Source organism: Caretta caretta, chromosome 12, assembly GCF_965140235.1.
Source record: "Caretta caretta isolate rCarCar2 chromosome 12, rCarCar1.hap1, whole genome shotgun sequence".
Taxonomy (NCBI): domain Eukaryota; kingdom Metazoa; phylum Chordata; order Testudines; family Cheloniidae; genus Caretta; species Caretta caretta.
The window spans coordinates 4,822,490-4,841,470 of record NC_134217.1 but is presented as its reverse complement, the minus strand read 5'-3'; the positions used below and the strand labels follow the sequence as shown (position 1 = coordinate 4,841,470).

The window sequence follows — 18,981 nt, the reverse complement described above, 5'->3', positions numbered from 1 at the left end:
TTCACCACAGAATACAGATTCTGTTGGAGAGGTGATACAGTTACACCTTTAGCCCACCAAGGACTGCTGTGGCCCCAGAAGAGAGGGCAGCCAGCAGCTGTGTTCCTCACAGCTGGGCCAAGTGAGGAGTCATGGGAGAGACAGAGTGGGGCACATGGGTTGCTGGAGGGGATGTCACAGACTGGGGTTCAGAATGGCTAGTGGGGGACAGAATGGGGTGCAGGCTCAGGAGCTAGTGGCATGACAGCGTTGAGCCAGAGGCTAAACGGGGGTGTGTGTTGCAGGGCCACATGGGGTTGGGGGAGGCGGGTGTAGGGAAAATGTGCTGACTGAATGGAAGAGGCTAGAGGTCAGCCAGGGTCTGCATGGGGGAAGCTCCCCAACTCCCAAAGAATCCTTCCCCCCACTGAAAAAAATCCATTCCATATTTCTCCCACTCACACCCAACAACCCTCCAGATTCACCCCCAGGCTCCTTCCCTCTCCCTCAGCTCCTCTGTTACCCCTTACCCCCCCAAGCCTTTGCACTGCCTCTGGGAGGTTCGAGAAATATGTTTCGGTATTGTAGTTTGAACAAATTATTACTCAAAGTTCTGGACTAATATGCCTTGTAAGGAATCTCTGTCAACAAACGTATCCTGAGTCTTTTTTGTGTGTGTCTCTGTATTGTTACAGACATTCTTGTTGACAGGTATTTTGAAATAAATTATGCAAATAACCAAAGCTAATGTGATTATCTTGTGTTACACTGACAACTAAAATATGCAGAATTTTAAAATACGGTGCACACAGTTTGTAATGACAGGTTTCAGAGGAACAGCCGTGTTAGTCTGTATTCGCAAAAAGAAAAGGAGTACTTGTGGCACCTTAGAGACTAACCAATTTATTTGAGCATGAGCTTTCGTGAGCTACAGCTGATGAAGTGAGCTGTAGCTCACGAAAGCTCACAGTTTGTAATGTTTGGGCGCAGACTTCCCCTAGGAGTATCCATCCAGCGGTGACCATCGTGCTGTAGGGCTGGAGCGGCTCTCAGGTGGAGGAGGCACAGAGGCAGCTCCTTCAAGTGCCAACAGCAATTTCTGCAAGCCCTGCCTTACTCCCAGGCAGAGGAACCTGACCCATCGTGTCCTGCCCACGCAGCACACCCGTCACTGCACCCAGCTCATCCTACTTGTACGGAGCCCGCGGAAGCCGCTGCGTAAATAACCCCCTGAGCAGTGGTTTCTCCGGGAATTGAAATTAGGGGGGTGTTTGAATTTACAGGGGTGTGTGTGTGTCAGGGCCAATGAGGAGTGAGACTGTGAGGGTGAAGGTGCGCTGTATGGCACCATAGTAAAAACTGAAAAAATGTTTCATGACCATTTTATTAGATTTAACTCGTGTTTTAAAATCATCACACAAATTAAAGTTGGCTACTCAAGCCTCCTATGAAGCACTACGTCTACATCCTTCTTGGTTTCTTGTTATAATTTTGCACAACTCAGTTAATGAACTTCTTGAATGCAATGTGTTCATCTTTGGTGGCTTCTCGTGTGTCCGCTACTTCCATTCTTTCAATTGATATGCTCATTAGTTCATTCACATGATCAGAACGAAGACTACTTCTTTCAGAACACAAAATTATATTCAATGATGAAAAAGAACGCTCAATTGTAGCTGTTGTGACTGGGAGTAGCAAGAGATGAATTCCTACTTCTTTCATCCCAGGAAACATAGCACAAAGATCAGGTCGAGTCATTAGCGATGATAAAAAAAGAAGTTGAAGTCAAATCTTCATTCATTCGTCGTATGATATTCCACTCTGTGTTCAAATTCTCTATTCTGTCCTGAGCACATAGAATCATAGAATATCAGGGTTGGAAGGGACCCCTGAAGGTCATCTAGTCCAACCCCCTGCTCGAAGCAGGACCAATTCCCAGTTAAATCATCCCAGCCAGGGCTTTGTCAAGCCTGACCTTAAAAACCTCTAAGGAAGGAGATTCTACCACCTCCCTAGGTAACGCATTCCAGTGTTTCACCACCCTCTTAGTGAAAAAGTTTTTCCTAATATCCAATCTAAACCTCCCCCACTGCAACTTGAGACCATTACTCCTCGTTCTGTCATCTGCTACCATTGAGAACAGTCTAGAGCCATCCTCTTTGGAACCCCCTTTCAGGTAGTTGAAAGCAGCTATCAAATCCCCCCTCATTCTTCTCTTCTGCAGGCTAAACAATCCCAGCTCCCTCAGCCTCTCCTCATAAGTCATGTGTTCCAGACCCCTAATCATTTTTGTTGCCCTTCGCTGGACTCTCTCCAATTTATCCACATCCTTCTTGTAGTGTGGGGCCCAAAACTGGACACAGTACTCCAGATGAGGCCTCACCAATGTCGAATAGAGGGGAACGATCACGTCCCTCGATCTGCTCGCCATGCCCCTACTTATACATCCCAAAATGCCATTGGCCTTCTTGGCAACAAGGGCACACTGCTGACTCATATCCAGCTTCTCGTCCACTGTCACCCCTAGGTCCTTTTCCGCAGAACTGCTGCCTAGCCATTCGGTCCCTAGTCTGTAGCTGTGCATTGGGTTCTTCCGTCCTAAGTGCAGGACCCTGCACTTATCCTTATTGAACCTCATCAGATTTCTTTTGGCCCAATCCTCCAATTTGTCTAGGTCCTTCTGTATCCTATCCCTCCCCTCCAGCGTATCTACCACTCCTCCCAGTTTAGTATCATCCGCAAATTTGCTGAGAGTGCAATCCACACCATCCTCCAGATCATTTATGAAGATATTGAACAAAACCGGCCCCAGGACCGACCCTTGGGGCACTCCACTTGATACCGGCTGCCAACTAGACATGGAGCCATTGATCACTACCCGTTGAGCCCGACAATCTAGCCAGCTTTCTACCCACCTTGTAGTGCATTCATCCAGCCCATACTTTCTTAACTTGCTGACAAGAATACTGTGGGAGACCGTGTCAAAAGCTTTGCTAAAGTCAAGAAACAATACATCCACTGCTTTCCCTTCATCCACAGAACCAGTAATCTCATCATAAAAGGCGATTAGATTAGTCAGGCATGACCTTCCCTTGGTGAATCCATGCTGGCTGTTCCTGATCACTTTCCTCTCATGCAAGTGCTTCAGGATTGATTCTTTGAGGACCTGCTCCATGATTTTTCCAGGGACTGAGGTGAGGCTGACTGGCCTGTAGTTCCCAGGATCCTCCTCCTTCCCTTTTTTAAAGATTGGCACTACATTAGCCTTTTTCCAGTCATCCGGGACTTCCCCGGTTCGCCATGAGTTTTCAAAGATAATGGCCAATGGCTCTGCAATCACAGCCGCCAATTCCTTCAGCACTCTCGGATGCAACTCGTCCGGCCCCATGGACTTGTGCACGTCCAGCTTTTCTAAATAGTCCCTAACTACCTCTATCTCCACAGAGGGCTGGCCATCTCTTCCCCATTTTGTGATGCCCAGCGCAGCAGTCTGGGAGCTGACCTTGTTAGTGAAGACAGAGGCAAAAAAAGCATTGAGTACATTAGCTGTTTCCACATCCTCTGTCACTAGGTTGCCTCCCTCATTCAGTAAGGGGCCCACGCTTTCCTTGGCTTTCTTCTTGTTGCCAACATACCTGAAGAAACCCTTCTTGTTACTCTTGACATCTCTTGCTAGCTGCAGCTCCAGGTGCGATTTGGCCCTCCTGATATCATTCCTACATGCCCGAGCAATATTTTTATACTCTTCCCTGGTCATATGTCCAACCTTCCACTTCTTGTAAGCTTCTTTTTTATGTTTAAGATCCGCTAGGATTTCACCATTAAGCCAAGCTGGTCGCCTGCCATATTTACTATTCTTTCGACTCATTGGGATGGTTTGTCCCTGTGACCTCAACAGGGATTCCTTGAAATACAGCCAGCTCTCCTGGACTCCTTTCCCCTTCAAGTTAGTCCCCCAGGGGATCCTGGCCATCCGTTCCCTGAGGGAGTCGAAGTCTGCTTTTCTGAAGTCCAGGGTCCGTATCCTGCTGCTTACCTTTCTTCCCTGTGTCAGGATCCTGAACTCAACCAACTCATGGTCACTGCCTCCCAGATTCCCATCCACTTTTGCTTCCCCCACTAATTCTACCCGGTTTGTGAGCAGCAGGTCAAGAAAAGCGCCCCCCCCTAGTTGGCTCCTCTAGCACTTGTGCCAGGAAATGGTCCCCTACGCTTTCCAAAAACTTCCTGGATTGTCTATGCATGACAATATACATGGCAGCCCCATTGCAGCCCCATTGCTGGTAGTGCCTCACTCCACTCACCTGCCTGTGTTTTATAGGACAGGCATCTGTAAAATCTACGTAGAGGTTGAGTAGAATCTAGAAGTCGCTGTTGTAGATTTTTAAGAATCAAGTCTGTGTACTTTTTCAGTTGTCTTAAACACTTCTTGTCCTCTTCACTTAAGGATTCAATATAAATGCCTTCATTAGTCAACTTCTGGACTGAAGTCTTTGCTTCTTCCAGTACTTTTCCAGCATCCGATGAAGTGAGCTGTAGCTCACGAAAGCTCATGCTCAAATAAATTGGTTAGTCTCTAAGGTGCCACAAGTACTTCTTTTCTTTTTACTTTTTCAATGGATAGCTCTCTGATTGATCCAAATGTAGCTTCTATTGCTGGACAAAGATCTACTACTGTTGTAGCAGATGTCTGGATGGCATTGTTTAATGACCCAAGCGGTTTCAACAGTAGACTTATGAGAGAGAGAATGGCAATAGTCTTCTCTGAACGTAATAGCAAAAGTAATCCACCAGCCTCACTACTTAGATCCATCCCATCTTGGTAGATACTTTCCAAAGCCAGTAATAACGGCTGGAGTAATTTTAAGATAACAGCCAAGGATCGCTCATGAGAAAGCCAGAGGGTTTTCCCAGGTTGGACTAATTTGAACTTCAGTCCCAGTGTATCTTCTATATTTTCCAAGATATTTAGTCTTTTTGGACTCTTGCTGAAAAAAGAATATAATGAAGACATGAAATTTATACCTTTTTAAATGTCTTTTGAAGATTCTGCAGCTCATACTAGTGCTAGTTGGAGTAGATGGCCTCTGCAGTGTGTATAGGAGAGATTAGGATTACACTTTTCTCTGAGCAAAGCTCATACTCCACCAGGTCTTCCAGTGAAGTGTGCAGCTCCATCAAATGCACAAGCAGTCATCTGTTTGGGGTCCAATTGACAAGCATTTAACTCTTCTAAGATGTGGGTTGTTACAGATGCAGCCAATGTGTCTTCTATAACTTGAACATCTAGAAATGCCTTTACTGGCCTACCACTGACATCAAGATAACGTACTGTGACAAAGTTCCTCCTCTACCTTGGTGGGTCTTACGCTTATTGGCGGATTTGCTCACCTTGGAGCTTCACAGCAGCCCTCAGTTTGGCCATTTTTCTAAACCCACAGTCCAGGTTAACTCCTCCTGTGTCTGACCAGGAGTTGGGAGGTTTGGGGGGAACCCGGGCCTGCCCTCTACTCCGGGTTCCAGCCCAGGGCCCTGTGGAATGCAGCCATCTAGAGTGCCTCTTGGAACAGCTGTGCGACAGCTACAACTCCCTGGGCTACTTCCCCATGGCCTCCTCCCAACCCCTTCTTTATCCTCACCATAGGACCTTCCTCCTGGTGTCTGATAATGCTTGTACTCCTCAGTCCTCCAACAGTCCGCCTTCTCACTCTCAGCTCCTAGCGCCTCTTGCTCCCAGCTCCCTTTTTTTTTTTTCCGGAGCACCATGATTTATTGTCCTTGTGCACATACCTTCCCCAGCTGAGTCAGCTCACAAGGAATCGTTTTTTTCTCCTTTCAGCAGAAGCCCCGGTTTTGGCCTCTGGTTTACAGCAGACTAAAGCATTACCAATGCCACACAGGCACCAGCCCACGCATGGATTTGCTCAGGCACAGCAGGTGAAGGCTGCGGTGAGAACAGGGGACAGTCCTTTCAACAGAGGCAAGAGCTGGGGCTGGCAGGTACAAGTGACACAATTAAAAAGAAAAATCGATAACCATTCCTGGAAGCACGACACACAACATCCATATCCATGTTACAATCCCCAGTACGGTCCTGATCGGGTGCTGGGCTGCACAGAGGCACTGTCCGTGCCAAGATCACTTTGGTTTGCGCCATCTCACCAGACCAGAAGCATGGGCTGGAGAGGCAGTGTGCAGAGCTGGCAGGAGGGGACGCCAGGCCCCAAGGCAGAGCAGAGCAGGGACTCTGGCAGGAGTCTGCCTTTTCTGCCCAGAGCAGCTCCCAGAATAGTGCGTGGCTTTGACACGCACAAAAGCGCATCCACAGGAGGTCAAGGGCTGCGGTCTGCTATGCTGCATTGTCCAGCTAGAGCAGACCCCTACCCACGCCCAGGAGAGCCTTGCTGTCCAAAGCAAATCAAGGGTCCTCCACTGTTGCGTGAGAGGTTGTTTTGCTGAAAAAGGTTTTTTACATCCAGCTGGTTTACAAGGGAAGAGGAGATGTCAACGGATCCTGATTCTCCACCCACTCAGTGTAAAGTCTCACTCATGAGCTACACTGGTGCTCAGCGAGAAGAGGGGAAAGGGGCCTGATCCTGCCCTCCGGGGGCCTAATTCTGGTCACTAATTCATATAAGTCAGGAGTAACTCCAGTGAAACCAAGGGAGCCGCACTATAGCGGAGAGGAGAATCAAGCCCCGAACCTGTGCAGAGAGTACAAGTGCGTGTGCCTCAGTCGGGTTTCTTTACTACTCACAGCTGCAGAGAATCCCAACACAGGAGCGTTTCCCCGCAGGGCTGATCAGACACAGGCAGCGCAGGATGGTGGAGAATCAAACCTGGCCCATCCCTTTAAACCAGCTGCTATCTACAGGTGAGAGTAGCTCTTGATATGCATCAAATGAAACACCCCAACACGTAGTATACATATTAAAAACCACACACATCCGACCGGGCTCGTTACAGCACTAGAGAGCTGGAAACGGAGCCATTTAAATTGCGCCATGATATAAAACTCCCCCTGCCCTGCCCCCACGCCAGATACCCCTGGCAGACCCAGGTGGCCCAAGCTGTGATGTTCAGCTCTGACCACCCAGCCACGCTTGCGAGCAGCAGGACTGCTAAGGCCCTGGCTTGGATTCCACAATCACCAACACACATCTGTATAAATGACACACTAGTATATTAAGAAAAGGCCCCCACACTGCAGAGAAAGCCAGACCTTTGTGTTACTGTCTCACTGATAACTGTACCAAAGCTTAAACAATAGCGATCTGGCTTCAGAGAGCTGTTTGCTCAATGCCAATCTACACGGCGGCACTAAACAATGGGCTAGTTACTCCCACTCAGGGCTGGCTCCCTGGACAGCTTCTCCACTGAGTTTCTGTCAGAATTAACAGATCGCTCTCCCTAGTCCAAAACCAAGCAGCCAGCAGGGGAGGGGGGCGCGGAGTCCTGCTTGGACACGTCTTTGAGCTTTTCACACAGATATTTCACTCCTTTGCCAAGGCTAGGTAAGTGCTAATGCATGCATTTGGTGGGATTTACACCCCCGATATGCCACTGGATTGTATCCAGGGCTGACCCTGCGATGTTTTAAAGCGCTCTGTGGCGAGTAGCGAGTGGAAGTAGGGTTAGGCACCAGCCAAAGCAGGTTGTTGCAGTCTGTGGTAATTGACCCCAGGTTCTTCCCCTGCCTCCCTGGTTTGTGAAATACAATTTACAAGTTATATGCTCCAGGCAGCTGCTGGACATTCAGGTCCTGATTCAGCAAAGCACTTCAGCCTCTGCTGAAGCTTTTGGCTCCTGTGAAGTGTTTACTGAGCTGGGGAATGAGACCAATTCAGATGCTCAACGGCAAGGTCAGAGCCGCTGAAATGCTAAGACCGAAAGGGAACTGTTTTGTCACAAAAATACTGCTCCAAATTCACCCCAGGGGGAAGCCAGAGTCACCCAGGGACAGGCTGTTTGTGTTTAAATGAGCTTCCAGGGAGCGCAGCTACTGCTGGGAGATAACGCCACGCCCAAGGCAGGGCTAGGCAGACTGGTCTCACACCATAAGCGTGGTGATATCTGGCAGCTGCAGCAGGTCCTGGAGTCTCCCTGCCAAGCTAAGAGGCCAGTGAATCAGAGAAATGAGGGCAGGATGTGGCCCGAAGGGGCTGAGATGAAGGACCCATCTCCACTATTCAAGAGCGATCTTGTTCCCCCAGCACCAATAAAAGCACAATTCCATTTTATGAGAACAGGACTTTCACCATCGCCCCGAACCTGGCTGGATTCTGAATCCAGAACATGGCTTGTGGGGCAGAAGAGACACAATCAAGATCCCATCTACGCTACAAGAGGGAACAGTGCCGCAACAACAGCTGATATGCATTTGACAGTGTCAATGGGCCCTCGGAGGGAATCCTGCAGGGATGACGCTTCCTCACCTCCCACCAACCACCCAGCTCCTTACAAGCGCACCACAAACTGAAGTGAGCTCCTTTTTAAAACCAGGTGCCCTGATTAGCCTGCCTTAATTGATTCTAGCAGCTTCTTGATTGGCTGCAGGTGTTCTAATCAGCCTGTCTGTCTTAATTGTCTCCAGAAGGTTCCTGATTGTTCTGAAACCTTCCCTGTTACCTTATCCAGGGAAAAGGGACCTACTTAACCTGCTTTCTATTACTCTATTCTGTTACTCTCCTGTAGCCATCTGCCCCGACCCTGTCACAGTACACAATAACTTAATACTTGATTCCCATTTGCATCGCTGCATTCATCAGCCATGTATACAATTTTTTTGAATGTGGTGAGAGAGTTCTTCACTTCTTCAACGGTTGAATCTTTCACTGTTGCACCACATGTGTCTAGCCAGTCAGTTGAGTTTCCTGCAGAAATATAGTGAGTATTTTCCGGTCTTGTTTGGAACCAATGTTCAACTACAAGATGAACAAGTGACAATGCACTTAACATTGGCCTCCAGTCTGCAGCGTGCGGTATCTCTTGCTTAAATAAAAAGTATAATACCACGGCCATGTTTGTTCACATGAACTGTGTTGTGTCTCCAGCATTCTTAACAGCCTCATTAAGTACTTGTAAAATTGGCTTTGAAAGTGGGCTTATGAGGCTTTCTGCATGTCGATGCAGTCCAGAGGCCTGGTGTTTTGCTGCCTTTTCACATAGTTTGTCATCATTGGCTTTGCTGATCGGTCTGACAAACCAAGCTTCTCCACTTTTACCAGTTATAGCATTGGAAAGCTTTCCTTCTTTGTAAGTTTTTCTGCAAGAGGTGCACCAGTAGCCATCTTTTGTAACTTCAATAAATGGGAACACTTTGACCGACAAACATCAGGAACTGCCTTTAGGTTTTGAAGACACTTTCTTCAGTAGGTAGCTGTATTTGTGCTTTGGGCTGGTTGGATGTAGATACACCACCAAGATGACATGTTGATATATTCAAGGTGAAGAACACATCAAGAACCAAGGTTAGTTTTTGAGGCCTTTGAGTGGAAAAATTATTGTATTTTTTTGTCTTTTCATTTTCACTTTGACCTACAACATATAAAAGAGATATGAATAAAGTATATGTTTTGTTAGGATAATGCAAATTTAACACAAGGATAATGCAAAATACACCAAAACACATAACAGGTCTAGATTTCTAAAAAAATATAAATTAAAAAAAATGTATTTAATTTAAATTGACATTTGAAATGTAAGCCATCATGGGATAAGAGGGAAGTCCTCTCATGGATCAGGAACTGGTTAAAAGATGGGAAACAAAGGGTAGGAATAAATTATCAGTTTTCAGAATGGAGAAAGATAAATAGTGGTATCCCTGAGGGGTCCATACTGGGACCATTACTGTTCAACATATTCATAAATGATCTGGAAAAATGGGTAAACAATGAGGTGGAAAAGTTTGCAGATGATACAAAACTATTCAAGATAGTTAAGTCCAAAGCAGACTGCGAAGAGTTACAAAGGGATCTCACAAAACTGGGTGACTGGACAACAAAATGGCAGATGAAATTCAATGTTGATAAATGCAAAGTAATGGACGTTGGAAAACATAATCTCAACTATACATACAAAATGATGGGGTCTAAATTAGCTGTTAACACTCAAGAAAGAGATGTTGGAGTCATTGTGGATGGTTCTCTGAAAATATCCATTCAATGTGCAGCGGCAGTCAACAAAGCAAACAGAATGTTGGGAATCATTAAGAAAGGGATAGATAATAAGACAGAAAATATCATATTGCCTCTCTATAAATCCATGGTACGTACACACCTTGAATACTGTGTGCAGATCTGGTCACCCCATCCCAAAAAAGATATATTGGAATTGGAAAGGGTACAGAGATGGGCAACTAAAATGATTAGGGGTATGAAACAGGAGGAGAGATTAAAATGACTGGGAATTTTCATCTTAGAAAAGAGACGACTAAGGGGGGATATGATAGAGGTCTATAAAATCTTGACTGGTGTGAAGAAAGTGAATAAGAAATGTTATTTAATCCTTCACATAACACAAGAACTAGCAGTCTCCCAATGAAATTAATAGGCAGCAGGTTTTAAAAAACAAAAGGAAGTACTTCTTCACACAACATAAAGTCAACCTGCGAAACTCTTTGCCAGGGGATGCTGTGAAGATCAAAACTATAACAGGATTAAAAAAAGAACTCGATAAATTCCTGGAGCATAGGTCCATCAGTGACTATTAGCCAGGATGGGAGGGGATGCAACACCATGCTCTGAGTGTCCCTCGCCTGTCTGCCAGAAGCTGGGAATGGGCAACAGGGCTTGGATCACTTGATTACCTGTTCTGTTCATTCCCTCTGAAGCATCTGGCCTTGACCACTGTCAGAAGACAGGATACTGGGCTATATGGACCATTGGTCTGACCCAGTATAACCATTCCTATATAATAATAAAAACGTTTAGTACAGAAACTCACCAACATAATGACCTCTCAAGATAGCAATGATGTGAGATAACAACCCTGGCAAATAATGTATTCTAAAAATCTTGGCCTACTAGGAAACATATGTATATAAGTTTCCATTCCCAGTCATAAATCTAGCATTCTGGAGCAAAGTCACTAAAATATAGTCCCACAAACAAATGTTTATTTAACGTGCCCCTCACTTTTCCCTCCACCGCACCCCACTCACCGGTGTTGTCCTTGGTCAGTGGAGACTCAGAGTTCAGAGGTGCTTTCACGTGAGTTCACCTCCCAGGTGGGGGGTAAGAAGGCACCTTGCTCGTTCCTCCAGCTGCTCACTGTTCGCTCTGGCCACTGTTGTTCGTTGTGCCATGTTCACTCCACTGCTCTGTTGCCAATGGCCCTGTGCAGTCACCTTCTGCTGCCACCTGCCACTGTGACCTCTGCGAGTCGGTCTCTTGCGGTTCCGCCGGCTCTCAGTGATTTCAGCTGAGATCTCAGTGGGGGAACCTCGCTGCTAGTGCAGACTAGGCCGTCTCTTCCACAGAAACACTGTCCCCACAGCAGGACTAAGCACTTAGACCTGATTATCAGTGACTTCAGCTGTAGTGGTCACTTAACAGAACAAAAGATTCTCTATGGAGCCTAATCAGCTCTGTCTTTAAACAGTGGAGAGGGGCAGGTCAAATGGTACTTGTGACTCAGGCAGACCCTCAAGCAAAACACTTGTCCCCACCCTCTCTCTTGATGCCCTCAATCGGCACAGGCTAAGGACAGTTCTACTGCCCTTTACTCATACAATAAGAACAACAACATTTCATTACCCCCCCCCCCACGCATTCAAGTGATTTGTAACCCAACCCCAGCCAAAATCTATTCCTTGGGCAACACAGCTCTGTTTGCTGGATACCTAGGTAGATTAGCTGTGAATGTAAATACAACCTGGTCCTGAAGCCTTCCCCCCCCAGCCCCCAGCTCATCACTAGCTGTCGGGGGAGGGCTCATTTAGACTTTGCTTCCAAATCATAGTTTGAAATTATTAGGTTGGCCAACATCAGGGACATGAATGCACTGACATGGTCATAAAAACAACAGCTGTAGAAGGAAGCTAGTCTATGCTCACACTTCTCAAATTATTCTGCTTTTTCAGATACACGTCTTTTATCAGACACTGCATCTGCTTTTAAAGTGAGTATTAATGTTTCAGTTTCAAGTCACATTTCCAAACAGTCGCTACATTGGCATGTAACTAGTTCACAAAACGGGGGCGGGGGCCGGGGGGGGGGGTAGGGAAATCGCTGCCCCCGAGTAACTGCGGCTCCGCAAGCTGAGCGGCCCTTCTCCGGCCCGCGCAGCCCCGGGGCTCCGTCCCCGCGGCGCGGACCCCGGCGCCCACCGCCCGCGACCTTACCCGAGCGAAGGGGCCAGGGCCATGGCCGGGCGCAGGCACGGGGCGGAGGTTGTTGATACGGTCACCATGGAGACAAGCCCGGCCCCGCCGCCCAGGACCCCGCCTCCGCCATAGCTGGCCGGCGGCCGCCTGACAAACAGCCGCGCGCCAGTCCGAGCGCGTGGGGTCGGGGCAGGGCTCAGCTTGCGGGGCGGGGGGAGGCAGGGACGGCTGGGCCTGCTTGAGGTGTCCCCGCCGAGGTGACCTAGCCCGCCAGCGTGCGTCCGGGGCAAGGCGACGAGTAGCGCTGAGCCGGCTACCTGCGGGGGGGGTACCCTGGGGAAGGCGGAGGGCAGGCCGCAGGGGGGTATCCTGGGGGAGGCAGGCTGTAGGAGAGTACTTGGGGAACCCGGGGGGGGATGCAGGCCGCAGGGGGGTATCCTGGGGGAGGCAGGCTGTAGGAGAGTACTTGAGGAAACCGGGGGGGATGCAGGCCGCAGGGGGGTATCCTGGGGGAGGCAGGCTGTAGGAGAGTACTTGGGGAAACCGGGGGGGGATGCAGGCCGCAGGGGGGTATCCTGGGGGAGGCAGGCTGTAGGAGAGTACTTGGGGAAACCGGGGGGGATGCAGGCCGCAGGGGGGTATCCTGGGGGAGGCAGGCTGTAGGAGAGTACTTGAGGAAACCGGGGGGGATGCAGGCCGCAGGGGGGTATCCTGGGGGAGGCAGGCTGTAGGAGAGTACTTGGGGAACCCGGAGGGGGGGATGCAGGCCGCAGGGGGGTACCCTGGGGGAGGCAGGCTGTAGGAGAGTACTTGGGGAACCCGGGGGGGATGCAGGCCGCAGGGGGGTATCCTGGGGGAGGCAGGCTGTAGGAGAGTACTTGGGGAACCCGGGGGGGATGCAGGCCGCAGGGGGGTACCCTGGGGGAGGAAGGCTGTAGGAGAGTACTTGGGGAACCCGGGGGGGATGCAGGCCGCAGGGGGTACCCTGGGGGAGGCAGGCTGTAGGAGAGTACTTGGGGAACCTGGGGGGGATGCAGGCCGCAGGGGGTACCCTGGGGAAGGCGGAGGGCAGGCCGCAGGGGGGTACCCTGGGAGAGACGGGGGGTGGGGTGGATGCAGGACGGGTGCCTTAGGGAAGGTGCGGGGGGAAGGGTGCAGGGCGGGTACCTAGGCAAGGCGGGGAGGAGGACGCAAGGGCGACCCTAGGGAAGGCAGGGGGCAGGCGAAAGGGGAGAACGCAGGGGGTAGTTACCCTGCGGGACCAGGGTTGGTGTGTGCAGCAGGGGTTTAGCCCTGGGAGAGGGCGTTTCCCAGGACGTTGGTTATGGGGGTCCCCACACCGGTATGCGCCGGGCACAGTTCTGAACACGGCGCCGTGCCTGGCTCTTCGGCGGCGCTCTGGGGCTTGTAGTGCCTTGCGCCACCTTGCCGATGTGGGCAGCAGCTCCAGCGAACTCTCCTTCCCAGCGTGCAATGCGCCACAGCGCGGGGGCGGGGCCTTTGGCGCGGGGCCTCTCGGGAGTTGTAGTCAGGGCGTGCGGGAAGTGGCTTGTCAGGGGCGGGGAGCGGACTCGGATTCCCGTCGGGGCCGCGGCCCCATTGTAGCCGGGCCCGCAGCCCATTGGCTGGCGGAGGGAGCTGGGCCTCGCTCCCCGTCTGGTGACACAATAGCGAATCCAAGATGGCGGATCCGGGTGCAGGGAGCTTGCACGGGGGGGACGGGGGGCTGTCGTGCCCGCTCGAGGAGCAGGAGCTGAGCCAGCGCCTCCGCCGCCTCTACCCGGCCGTGAACCAGGCCGAGACGCCGCTGCCCCGCTCCTGGAGCCCCAAGGACAAGTACAACTACATCGGCCTCTCGCAGGGCAACCTGCGCGTCCACTACAAAGGTGCCGGCAGCCGCGCCGGGAGCCCCGGGCCGGGAGTCCGGCCGCCCTCGGGGCCGCGGGGAGCCGGCACCGGGCTGGTCCAGGGCAGCCGGGCCGCTGAGGCGCTGCGCGGGGCGGGGGCCTGGGCGCAGCCTGCAACTCCCTGGGAAGAGGGGCCGGGGGGGGGGGGGGGCGGGTTCTCCCTGCCCAGGCGGTCCCCTGCTGGGGGGGAGCGGAGCCGGGCCGGGCAGAGGGGCCGTCGTTCGGGGGTCGTGTGTCTACCCCCCAGTCTCAGTCGCTACCGCAAACCACGCTGAACTGCCCCTCTGATCTGTGGGGGCGGTTTGGGGCTTGAGCCGTCCCTGGGGTTTCCCCGGGCGAGGGAGAGCTAAAGCGGCGCTGAGCCCAACCCCCGCGTTCCTGCCTTATATAACACTTTGCGGTGTCATTTAGCTGGGGGCCTGGCTTCTTCTCTGTAAGGCTCTGCCCCCGTAGGGCCTCCTGTTGTCTCTGTCACCCCCTTACAATGCCGGCGAGAGTGGCTCCTGGCTGGGTACCTCCACCACTTGGGTTCATAGGAAATCAGTCAAGTTCAGAGCTCTAAGACCCATGATTTCATGTTTCTTCCCTCCCCACTGTGATGGAGGCTGCCTTTCCAGAATAGCCAGAGAGAGCTGAGCATACCGTCTCCCCTCAGCCTAATAAACACTGATGTCATCTTCATCTTGCACAATTGGTTTGTTTTGGGTGCTGAGATTTCAAAACGGGGGGTAGCATTATGCTTCTTTCTCAGCACCTTAAGAGGGTAGGCAAAGGGAAAGCTGCAGGAGCACATATTGTAGGTTATTTACATGGTGGCAGTGCAGGCTTGTGGTTTTTTTTAACTGACTGAGGAGTCATCTTCTAATTTCTCAGTAGACGCAGAATGAATTTTGCTGTTACAAGTCCTTTACTCTGTTCATGTAGTGTTGTTTTGAAATGAAGGGCCTAAGACCTTGCACCCATTAAGTACTCATTCAACTCTTTCCTAGGTCATGGGAAAAATCACAAAGATGCTGCATCAGTCAGGGCTACACACCCCATCCCTGCAGCTTGTGGCATTTATTACTTTGAAGTGAAGATTGTCAGTAAAGGTAGAGATGGGTAAGTGCACTGCTCTAATTTGATTCCAGTGTTTTATATGTGTTTACTAGTTCTGTTTTGCTCAATCTCCCTTGTTGGAAGGGTTAGAGGTCACTCAGATGACATTTATAATAGGCAGATATGTGGTGAGTGGTTATGTCTGTGTAGTCAACAGGTGGCAAGCCAATAATATATATTGGAATGTAGCTGCTCTCTTTGCTGTTTTGTATGGGTAATTATGACAACTTGAGAAGTACTAAGTCTCTAATTTCAGTATCCCTAGCCTGATTCTTGCTTGCATATTTATACCTGCCTCTGGAAATTTCCACTACATGAATCCGATGAAGTGGGTATTCACCCACGAAAGCTCATGCTCCAATACGTCTGTTAGTATGTAAGGTGCCACAGGACTCTTTGCCGCTTTTATGTCTCTAATGGAGTTTGAAATTCAATACTGTTCCTTTCGTTTCAGTTATGTCTGAATAACTAACAGACTGCTGGAACTGAGTAAACGAATATTGCAACATCCTTGATAGCTGGACTGGTTTCCTGTATCCCTTAACTTCAGGGGAAATGGAAAATTGTCTCTGTTTCTAAAGTCTGGGAGGGGATAGCCCATAAACTGAAGTATTTCCCGTCAAGGATTCACTCATGTCAAAATGTGTGGAAGCTTTGCTAAACAGTTAAGGCAATGTGAGTGAATGAGGGAGTGACATGGGTCATTAATCACGGAGAATTGCGATTTTGTAGAGCTTGCTCTACATTAGAGTGCGGTTGACCCAGCTACATTGCTCATAGGTGGGAAAAATCCACACCCCTGAGCGATGTAGTTAAACCGACTTAATCCCTGTTTTAGACAGCACTAGGTCGACGGAACAATTCTTCTGTTGACCTGTGTGATACATGAGAGGAAGGGTAGCTCCCATTTGTGGACACCCAGCCAGCCAGTTAGCTCTAAAATCCCTCTTGGTAGCTGTAGTCTACTTGCTTTACCTGTAAAGGGTTAAAAAAGCCCATAGGTAAAAAGAAGGGCGTGGGCACCTGACCAAAAGAGCCAATGGGAGGGCTAGAATTTTTTAAAATTGGGGAAAAAACTTTCCCTTTTTGTGGTTCTGTTGCTCTCTGGAGAGAGGAGACACAGAGCAGGAACAGGGCTGAACTATGATGTAGGAAGCTTGACGCCAGGTATGATAAACCGTCAGTTCATACCTAGAGATTGCTTATCTGAAATCCCAGATATGTAAGTAAATCAGGGAATGTCTAGGAAGACATGATTATTTCTTTTATTTCTTATTGGCTTGTGGACTCCTCTGTGCTAACCCCAGGTGCTTTTGCTTTGTTTGTAACCTTAAGCTGAATCTCAAGAGAGCTATTCTTGATGCTTAATTTTTGTAATAGGTTTTTTTTTTTGATTTAGCAAAAAGCCTAAGTTCCAGATGTAAATTTTATTAAAAACAAAAAGAAAGAAAATACCTTTTTTAAGAACAGGATTGGATTTTTGTCTCCCTAAGAGGTTTGTGCATGTTGTTTAATTAGCTGGTGGCAAAAGCTGATTTCCTTTGTTTTTCTTTCTCGGCTCTTCCCTGGAGAGGTGGTGAAAGGGCTTGAGGATGGAATTCCCAAGTGCACCTTTCTGGTTCTCAAAAGGGTTTTTTTTTGCATTTGGGTGGTGGCAGCATCTACCCATCCAAGGTCAGAGAGAAGCTGTAACCTTGGGAGTTTAATACAAGCCTGGAGTGGCCAGTATTAATTTTTAGAATTCTTGTGGGCCCCCACCTTCTGCACTCAAAGTGCCAGAGTGGGGAATCAGCCTGTCTATTGCCTTTCCGGATAGTGGGAGAACTCTTCCCGTCACTGTAGGGATGTCTACATTGAAGTGCTACAGTAGTGCAGGTGCAGCACTGCTTCTGTGCTGCTGCTGTGTTTCAAGTGTAGACGCTCCCTAGATTTATTCACACAAGCCAGCCAGCCTCCTGAAAGGCCCAATTGAGAAATTAGGACACTTCGGGGCTGGCTTAGTGACTAATATTCTGATACAAATCCTGCTTCTAATGCTGGCTTTAGCCCTCAGTGTTTGGAAGGGTAGCAAAGGGTGGTGATTTCCAAATCTGAGGTCTGGAAGGGTTTGAACCTTATGTCTCAACCATTACGTTTGCTGGATGAAAAGGAGTAGCAGTAATTGAGCTCTGGGAGGAGGTCAATCATCTTGTCCAGAAACTATCCGTGTGCAGTGAGAAGAAGAGCTATCTAAAGGGAAGAAAACAAGGCCTTTGTGAATGTAGGTTGGAACTGTGTATCTTCTACCATCAGTCTGGGCCCTGGATTTCCACTTGATTAGGTTGTTTTCTGAAGGCTGATTACACCATAGGGGTTAGTGACAGGCAACAGCTGTGGGATTGGGAAATCCTAGTGCTGGAGGCAGAATGCCAAAATTAGACTATTCTTCCCATTAAATCTAGCCATTGAAATAACATCGGTTCCTATGGGCTGACTTTGGATTGATTTTCCAATCCAGCTCTGTAGGGCAGTAACGGCTGGAAGCACAGCAGAGGTGGTACATTGTGTCCATGGTATTAGAAGCAGAATGTGAATGTTGTCACTTTACAGTGTTCTCCAAGAGGCAGTTCAGTGAGTAGTGTTGAGTACTTAGTTTGAATCCCATCCAGCCCTCTGTTGCATGTTTATCACTACAGTAAGCATTTTTCTGGGAGCAAAATTAAAGGGTGTATTGGGGGTCATGGGATTCTGCATTCTGCTAGGGATGTTACGAGGAGAGGGGAAAATCTAATGTAATGTTGTGTAGTTAGCAAGCATGGTGACTGTTACATCTGGTTCTCATCACCTGTCTTGTGTAGATGAGCTAGCCAGGATGAAATTGATGCCCACCTGCTGTACAAGTATTTTCTGTTGCCTGAAGTGTGAACACAAGTGTAGCTATCCAGAGGGGAGAACAATCTAGGGTGAAATTGGTATAGTACAGGAGTCCTTTGCAGATGTGAGGACACATTGGATACAAGGCAGTGTAGGAGATTGTGAGAAGTAGAGTGAGGAACCTAACCAAAATCAAATCATGGGCATGGTTTCTCATTTGGGAAGGGTGGACTGAAATCAGGAGATGTGACTGTTTATAAAAAGAGCTTCATAAAGGCCTTCTGCCAGCTTGGATTGTAGGGGCTAGGTATGGCATGGTATTTACCAGAGGTGTTTTTTATCACCCGGGGAAAAACTAGTTAATCCCAGTTTAAGGCATTTTCTATTTTAAAAACTGTTCCATTAATGCACACCACGTTACACTTAGTTTTAGTTATATATTCAAATTGTGGTTGCCTAAGATAGTAGATTTGCAGATTTACAATTGTACAAACAAAAAGTAAAATGCATTAGGATTAATATTAATATGTACTGAATATTGAAATATCTATATATTTTGATTTGGCATTTTCTCAAAGAAGTTATGCATGTTATGACTCATATTTCAGTGTTCAATATTGTGTAAACAGGAGTCAAATGTTTGATTACATGAAAACACCATTAATGCGGAATTGTAGGCTTGATGCATTAAGCAATCAGAAGCATGTAGAGTTGCAAACTTCCAGTCCAGGTCCATTTGGCCATGCATCATTCTGTAGTGGATAGACCAAGCCTATTCCTCAGTTTTGACTGGATGTATCCAAAGTTTGAAAAGATTTG

At 48.8% G+C, this 18,981-nt stretch overlaps 2 protein-coding genes across 6 annotated transcripts in view; one reads left to right on the top strand and one right to left on the bottom strand.

Moving 5' to 3' along the window:
• TSNAXIP1 (translin associated factor X interacting protein 1) overlaps positions 1-13,713 on the bottom strand; it is a 69,683-nt gene extending 55,970 nt beyond the window's left edge. The window contains exons 1-4 of one of the 4 annotated variants that reach the window (XM_048816467.2): positions 12,323-12,403; positions 11,141-11,526; positions 10,787-10,886; positions 1,350-9,516 (exon numbers count right to left, since the gene is read on the bottom strand). In XM_048816467.2, coding sequence (XP_048672424.2) covers positions 1,919-3,952 — 2,034 coding nt within the window. In that variant the 5' untranslated portion in view covers positions 3,953-9,516; positions 10,787-10,886; positions 11,141-11,526; positions 12,323-12,403 and the 3' untranslated portion in view covers positions 1,350-1,918. The other 3 variants (XM_048816468.2, XM_048816474.2, XM_048816471.2) reach the window with 3 other exon arrangements.
• A 46-nt stretch (positions 13,714-13,759) lies between these two features.
• RANBP10 (RAN binding protein 10) overlaps positions 13,760-18,981 on the top strand; it is a 168,128-nt gene continuing 162,906 nt past the window's right edge. For both annotated transcript variants that reach the window (XM_048816478.2, XM_048816477.2), the window contains exons 1-2: positions 13,760-14,190; positions 15,201-15,312. In XM_048816478.2, coding sequence (XP_048672435.1) covers positions 13,986-14,190; positions 15,201-15,312 — 317 coding nt within the window. In that variant the 5' untranslated portion in view covers positions 13,760-13,985. The remainder of the gene's footprint in view (positions 14,191-15,200; positions 15,313-18,981) is intronic.